Here is a 7,985-nt window from a genome sequence, read left to right as displayed (position 1 = left end):
GATGAAAATTATCTTTCGAATCATGTTGTAGCTATCCGCAATATAGACGTATTCATCTCCAGATGATCTCGCGGTCTGTGATATGGCTTTTCTGGGATCTTCAGGAATTAGCCAATACCCCCGAAGAATAATTTTCAGGTTCTGCAGCATAAATTTGAGCGCTACTTACCATCACACAGTATTGTTGGCGTAAGTTCCAAATTTGACGATGTATTCCCTTGCTCATCTAGAGATGAGGTGTTCATAATGAGATTATATGCTTCTTGTATACAACAGGCGTTGGTGGGCGAAGAAGTTTGCAGAGAGTATTGTCCGGTAGGTAACGATGAAACTTTTTGAATTGAGGACAGAAGTAAGAAGACCGGGCAGTCACCCTTATTAGCAAATGTAAGCTATTGTCGTTTTTGGCTTTCGTACCATCCGTAGATCATCCGCAGATCATCCGCAGGGCGTCCGCATGGTGTCCGCACAATCTCCGCACGACGTCCGCGGGTCGATTTGTCAGAATCCAACTTGGGACAGATTTAGGGCAAGGCAAAAGTCTCCGTTGTACCGGCTCCGACTGGCATTTCTAACCAGAATTTGAACGCCAAGCATAGAAAACATTAGGAAGGTAGTACGTTCCTAATGTTTTGTATGCTTTCGCATTTGGCGAAGTAATCTTGCGTGACGGGCTTTATCTTATCTAGGGCTGGGAAATACATTGAAAAGAGTTTGGCTCCGCCGAGTATACTAAATCGTGGTCAGTTTGAATATACTCGTGATCTGCGAGATGTAATTCAGATCGCGAGGGGCTTTGACCATAGATTTTCTTCATTAGAAGCATTGAATGACAGCATATAGCCCTAATCCAGTTATTGTCTAGTACATATGGCCATAGGGTGTGGAGAACAGGGCTTCCCGTCCGCTCAGCTGTACTTAAGCCAAATACTAAACGCAGACATTAACCAAAGAGCTCTGGATCTTCAAATAGTGTCAGGTTTTATGTTAGGGGGGGTAAGTGCGGATGATATGGGTGAGAATTCTGGAGAATGGGGTGAGAGAGATGAGAACAGGGTGAGAGCGGGTGAGAACAGAATGAGAAGGGGTGAGAAGATCTGCTGCGATATATTGGTCTTTTCCAGTATACAATGATTGATAAATAAAGGTCTGAGAATGCAAATCAAATCTGTTATTCTTGAATATATATACATATATATGTTTGACTTTGATTAATTGATACAAAATATTTTCTGAAGAAACACAAAAGGAATTGAATAAAAGAAATATATAAAAATAAGAGAACAATATTGTTTGTTATAAATAGTTTGTTTCAGCAATAATCAAAAATTATAAAAATACAAATATTAAATTAAATACTATTGATAATTTCCATATCAATTTAAAATTATTAAAATTTATAAATATCTGATAGATAAAGATTTTTTTGCAACAAAAAAAAATAGTCAATGCAAATGTCTTCAAAAAGAAATCTGATTTTATTTTTCAGTTATAGTGACGAGGGGGAAAACCGTCGGCGATCCTTTTCACGGCATCCTGTGAGATGTAGTCACCGAAGAAAGTGCGGCAAGAGAGAGCACAGTTCTCGCTGAACATGGGCATGAATGACATTGGCTTCAATGACTTTGATGCACTTGCTGCAACAAATTTCTTAAAATATATTCCAGCATCTTGTCTTGTACTGGGAGATATGTTGAAATTGTCTTGTTGGTAAACAACAGTGTAGATCCCCTGCGATACTCCGCGTGAGCTTTTCCCTAAAGTATTACCCATGCTTTATGACCAAGCAAATCCTTTGCAATCGGAACAATGCATGACTTTTCATATGAAGGGAATTTGAAGATTTCGTGAGCGATGCATCGTTCAGAGGCGAGAACAACGAATCTGTAAGTTTAGATGTCAAAATGGATAACCTCGATCTAATGAACGAGCAGCATAGGACGTACTGATGAAGAATAGAGACGCAGCTGAGAGGACCATTCGCCCACTGTGCTCAGTATAACTCAGATATGGGATTGATGGCTTGGAGGAATGGACCCATCAATAGAATCTTGAAGATAAGCCCAGCGATAGGCCCCATTCCGCTTGAGGTACATAACTTTTCACATATTAGCGCGCTCGATGGGTTTCAGCAGTGACCATCAATTACTTTGGTCTGATAGTACTAAACCAGTAAATGCAGGTATCATGTACTGCCAAGTTTCTCACTTCAGAAGAATTGAATGTAGACAACGGATGAAATCCAGCCTATCGTCCACAAGCCCTTCCAGTCCTTGTTGCCAGGTAAGAGATGTATTCAACCTATCGGATGATATTGTCTTCCATCTCATTCCTTGGCTCTTACGTGGTGGTGCCATTTCAAGTACTATGGACTATTTCTGGAGTTCCTGAAGAGGTAAGTTAGACTGAATACCTTGTGGAGCTACACACTTGCCGCGTCAACGATCTTGATTTTAATCTAATGACCAATAAGACAAACAAAATGTACAGTCCATGCCACACCATTACCCATACAGGTCACATCTCTACTACAATGATTAGCACCACATAAAAGCCAAAGTAAATGAATACAGATACGTCGCATCGACCTACTTACCTTTCTTTAACTGTAGCTCAAGAGCCGAGATCTCAACCCCAATAGCTTTTTTATCGCTATCCACGTCAAAAATAAACGAGTCCAGCGCACGACCGTGGTATTTCAACCTATCCACATCCATCCACGAAACACAAGTCGGCGTCCCAGCATCGGCAAGCTCATTCTTATCCTGCAAAACGGCCCTGAACGCCACCCTCGAACCACCCGCTCCTGTCTCCGAGACCAGTCCAGTCGGGTACAACCGGACACTCAACGCGTCCGGATCCTCAACCCCAATCAACGAGGCCAAGGTTTCCCTAAAATCTGTCCCATTACTGACGAAGCTTTCGACATACATTCCAGGCAGCTCATCAACAGACACAGTAATAGAGGAATTTAGCCCAGAAGAGGCGGTGTATTGGCCACCAAACTGAGCGCCCGCCTGCTTAACGGCCATCTCCATCAACGCAGGCAAGATAACATCACCGATGATATCAGCGTGCACGTTCAAGTCTGGAGCTGACACACTATCGGCTGCGAGTACGGCGAAGCCGACATTATAGTCTGGCACGAGACCGATGTAGGAAGTGTACTGGCTGATGCTGCTGTAATAGGTATAGATGTCTACCATTGAAGTATTGGGGTAGTCACCGCTGCTGTAGATGATCCATGGGTAGCCGATGGAGTTGGATGGGTTGGATGTGTGGGTGACTGGTTTGAGCCATCGATTTGTTTGGGTTTGGGGTAGGAGGCTTGAGTTGAGTATTGCTTTTCCGGCAATGGAGAGGTCGCTGATTGTTGAATACATCGAGAGTGCTCTGTATCTTTGATTAATTTCAGTTTGACTATGGGGTCAGGAGCAGAGGAATTACGCTTCTTCTTGTCTATGGTGAGGGGGGCCAGCCGCTGCTTTTGGGGTCTGTTGGGATGTTTTCGGATGAATTGCGTAAAGGGTTATGCAGGCCTGTTTTACCGAGGGAGAGTGGCTGGAGGATGCGACTTTTGAGAACATCGTCGAATGGCTGGCCTGTGATCCTCTCTATGATGTAGCCTAGGATTTGGTATCCAATGTTGGAGTAGATTGGGGTTACTCCAGGAGGAGCAACTGGAGATTGCTGAGCTAAGATGTCAAAAGGCCCTGACAAGTAGATATATTAGAATTGGATATGTAGTAGCGAGGGAGCTAGTGTCATACTGGCCGGATTGCGGTTAATGGATGTGCTATCATTGGACGGTGGTAATCCATAGTCGACGCTGGAGCCCTCTTTTCCCGTGTCATCCGCACAGTCTAGAAGCAGGATGGTTAACTCGCTGCTAGGTGCATGTTTCTTTTGAAAATCCTCACAGCTCCTAGGAAGGCCTGCCATATGACTTGCTAGTTGGCCCACAGTAATATTTTCCCAATCCACATCCCGAATAGGGTCCTTTTCCGCGCGGATACCCTTCGTAAGTGAACCTAGCTCAGGGAGATACTTCGTCACGGGTTCACTCCAGATGCTGTCGCCTTTCTCAATTAGAGTAATCCAGACGAAGAAGATCTGCGTAAGTCCACCGATGCGATAAATGCTGTCCCGACTCGCATGTTCAACTCGACTGGAGGATCCTTTCAATGAAGGGGCAGTGTAATGATAGTCGAAGAAGACTGGACTGTCACTCGCGGTTCCCTGGTTGGTAGAGAAAAGTGATACACTGAACGAGGTGGTATTGGGAGAGACATCCCCATGGGGACCGGAGCCTTGGCTAATTTGCTCATCAAATTTTTTGGTGAGATTGGCCAGGGCAGACGTTAATATTGATGAGTCCTTGTCGAGCGTGAGTGCTGGGAAAGCTGGTCCTAAGAGCGGACAAGGAGTAAATGAAGATACGGAATGAAAAAAACAAACGACGGTGAAGACGATGGTAATGTATGATCCAGACATTTGTGACATAGGATAGTGCTTCTGATGTTTCTACTAGACAACGTTATCTCTGGGTGACTTGGGTTGGATATTTATCTCCAACGTCTCGGGCCGGAGATAAACAAATCTGAAGCTATCCTGGCCCCAGCATTAGGATGACCGGATCGGATATGCGACTAAGCTTTGATACAAACGCTAACACAGCCTCGCGCAGAAAGGAGCCTTATCCATGGACCAGCATTAGATATCACGACTAGACAAGATACAGAGAAAATTAAGTTTAACAATAGACAGAAAAAAAGCTTCGAAAAGACGACACGAATAAAGTCAGTAGCAGGGATGTACATACACATCCAGGCACTGGCCTAATCACCGTAGGCTGATTAATGCGAAACGTGTTATAACCAATCCGTCATCATTTCAAGGCTTGAAGGGATGAAGAAATCCGCAGCCAGCTGGAAGTCATCCCCAATCAGTGGCGGAAGGCCCGATACGTCCAAGGGAGCAATCGAAGTGTCATACGGCCTTCCAGTTGCAGCATCTAGACCTGCATCTCCTCTTTCAGCGAAGCTCCGCGGAGGCAAATCTCCTTCAGGGTTATCAAAGTTGCAATCGAACCAGCCCTGGATGCGAGAAACGCGTTTCTCAAAGTCAACAAAGACGTCCCGCTCGCCATCCAGATCTACCTGATCTGTAGATAATGCTTCCAGGCGCTGACGCAGTTTCTCTAGAGTTTCCGGCCATGTGTGAATCTGTGGAAGTAGTGCCGCTTTTCCCATACTTGACGCGGCGACAACTTGTCGGGAAGCAACCAGTATGCAGAGCGCCATTTGTACCCACTGCGTGTTGTTGAACGCCTGCTCGCCTCCTAGTGGAAGCCCCAAGTACATGTTTAGAATATTCTCTGCCGCGGTCAGGCCAGAACAAAAGATCTCACCCCACCAAGTCTCGGAGACTATGGAATATGCCGATGACAGTGGGATTTTCTGCGAAAGACTCAGTTGGTACAAACATAGCTCTGAGCTATAAAGCTGCATGGCCATAACCGCTGGATGGTTGAACAAAGCAATTCTCAGTCTACCCGATACATTATTGCAAGGGTTACGAGGGTACTCACGAGTTTCATAAAATCCGAGCGGCAGTTGATTGCGTAGTTTATCCAAGTCAGATTTAATGTTGCTGACATACAGCCCCGCCGCAGAACCTTTGCTTCCCAGCTCCATGCCATGATTCCAAGAGAGGTTGTTTAGTTTTTCCGCGATAACCTGCAACTGGAATATGTGCAAGATGTATTTGTCATGAGAGACTTCACCTTCATCGTATAGGGACTGGCAGCATTGTTCGAGGTAAGGGGTTATATTTGGGAAGCAAGACGGCTTATGTAAAAGAATGGCAATTCTAACACATCTAATCTCAGTAACTGCGGTGCATGATTTGGGGGCAATGAGAAGCTTACGTAGATGATAGGTAATAGCACCCAACAACTGCTCTCTGCTCATCAAGACCCCAGTATGGTCGAGAATATTTATCATCGTCAAGGGCATATTCCTTGTTGAATTTGATCGCCGTCTTCCACGTCTTAGTCTGTGGTGGTCTATCTAATCGCAGCTCGACCATAAGACCTATGGCCAACTGTAAGAACTGTGTGTAGCGATAGGGTCGCGAGTGATAGTGGGACCTGTCAAAAGTATGTTAGGGAATGGTATTGACGGGTAGTTTCAAGGTTTGTTACCAAGCTAAAAACACCAGCATTCCTTGTAGCAGCTCAAACGAAACTTCTCCGTTCATGACCATGCGAGAAGCAATGACCTTTTTCATTTCCTTGCCTAGCAATCTCTGAAGTGGCATGTTGGAATATGCCGCAGATGCAAGTACAGCCAAGAAGAGGAATGGCTTCTGCTGCCGGAGATCCGAAGCCTGGACCTGCGGCGAGATAACGACGAATGGAAAGTGTAATATCATATCCGTCTTATAGATATCGATTAAAGCCTGCGCAGTTTTCATATCGACTAGACCTTGCGCAATGACGTCTAACGTCGTTTCGTCTATTTCTTGCCCGTTCAGGCTGTGTGTAGCATTCCCACCCGTAGTTCGGCTTGCTGGGATTAATTTGGAGTAGGTCATGAGTTCGTTTACCCTTGACTCCAGAGCTTCAATCTGCCTACACTGTGAAGTGAGCTATAGAATATGCTAGTCCTTCCACGAGGTCTTCCTACCGATCTTTCTTGAACCCCTTGAAGCGCCGACCAGTCTCACGATATACACATTGTTTGTTTAAACGCGCACACCTATACGTATTTAATTAGCGATCGTCTAACAGTTAAAATAGCACAAATACACCGTTACCGAGAGCAGATCTTCGTCTCTTCACTATTTCGTACACACCGAACCTTGGACTTGGCACAATTTTGACAGGTGCTTGAAAGCGGCATAGTGCTCAGTATTACCGAATAAAACCTGCAGTAAGCGTTCAAAGCTTTCCCTTTTGCGGGTTTTGTTGACGAAATACCAGTTTCATGTTCACCATGTAGTCGAGAAATCACAACGTAAGTTGTATGATGGTCAAGACAGAAGGCGCTTGAAGTGAGGCTGTGCAGCAGTCAAACAGTTAACTAGTGAATTAGTGCTTACCTAAGGTTCCTGACGACGGAAAACACACAGTGAGACAAGATATCTATATTGAGACTTCTGGGCTCTCCGCTCTGCGGATAACAACAATTATGCCACAACTCGCTTTTTCGACAATCTCTTTTACTCTGTCATTTTGTCAATCCTTTTAACTAAGTCTTCAAAAGTCATTGCTTATATGTATTCATATTCAAATTGTCAAGACGATGTAATTAAAATGGCTGTCAATTTTGCTGTCTTGGCGGGGGTTTCTCCATCTCTTTCTTCAAGGGAAGTGGCATCTCCTGTCGACCATCCTCAGCAAGTGGTCTTCGAAGGTCTTCCATCCATTTTAGGTGAGGTGCTTCAAATGTGTGAAGATAAAACAATATAATGAAGAGCAGGACATGCGGATTGAAGAGAAGCGATCGCCGTAAACATTTTCTTGCTGATTAACATATCCCTGCTGCCGTAAAAGGCATCGAATTAGCTAGAATGGGCCAATCAATGCCCTGGAATAGCCCATTCCGCAATTAAGCGGTTAAGGCACAGGTCGTAAATGGCTTGCTTCTGCGTCATGCAAATTGGGCCATTGTCGAAGGCGGAGCATGTCAGGGTTCCTGAGGAAGGCGGGTATTCCATTGAAACTTCTCGGGGAGTGCCTATGATGAGCAACCGTAGTGACCGGCCGTGAATGCTGATGCGAAGAAAAGAATAAGTGTTTGCTTGTCAGGTAAACTTGGCTTCCTCGCAACTTCGCCTGGCACTTTTGCCAGTTCAAATCTAGCGACAAGAATTCAGACTGAGTTTCTACAGCTTCTACTCGTGCAGCTTAGGCGACAAAGTTAATAACTCTACAGGCCGCCCTCGTACGCATCCTGGGATTCTAGATCTTGAAAGTGAAT

General features: G+C 44.9%; 2 protein-coding genes across 2 annotated transcripts; both read right to left on the bottom strand.

Annotated features, from left to right (window-relative positions):
• Positions 1 to 2,517: 2,517 nt before the first annotated feature.
• On the bottom strand, positions 2,518 to 4,494 carry N7469_000408 (serine hydrolase domain-containing protein; the record flags this gene model as incomplete). The annotated part of the gene is made up of 5 exons (XM_056639328.1): positions 2,518 to 2,528; positions 2,597 to 3,393; positions 3,448 to 3,481; positions 3,549 to 3,713; positions 3,771 to 4,494. 5 exons carry the CDS (start codon positions 4,492 to 4,494, stop codon positions 2,518 to 2,520), a joined length of 1,731 nt encoding a protein of 576 aa, XP_056505085.1.
• A 377-nt stretch (positions 4,495 to 4,871) lies between these two features.
• N7469_000407 (fungal specific transcription factor domain-containing protein) lies at positions 4,872 to 6,905 on the bottom strand (the record flags this gene model as incomplete). Its single annotated transcript, XM_056639327.1, has 6 exons — positions 4,872 to 5,521; positions 5,591 to 5,871; positions 5,930 to 6,151; positions 6,206 to 6,634; positions 6,690 to 6,761; positions 6,859 to 6,905. The coding sequence occupies 6 exons, from the start codon at positions 6,903 to 6,905 to the stop codon at positions 4,872 to 4,874; spliced, it is 1,701 nt and encodes a 566-aa protein (XP_056505084.1).
• Positions 6,906 to 7,985: the final 1,080 nt, after the last annotated feature.

The sequence above is a fragment of the Penicillium citrinum genome (assembly GCF_028827155.1).
Source record: "Penicillium citrinum strain IBT 23319 chromosome Unknown utg000001l:1.0-4955037.0:1.0-4956770.0, whole genome shotgun sequence".
Lineage (NCBI taxonomy): Eukaryota > Fungi > Ascomycota > Eurotiomycetes > Eurotiales > Aspergillaceae > Penicillium > Penicillium citrinum.
The sequence above is the reverse complement of the archived record's forward strand: the minus strand, read 5'-3'. Positions and strand labels throughout refer to the sequence as shown.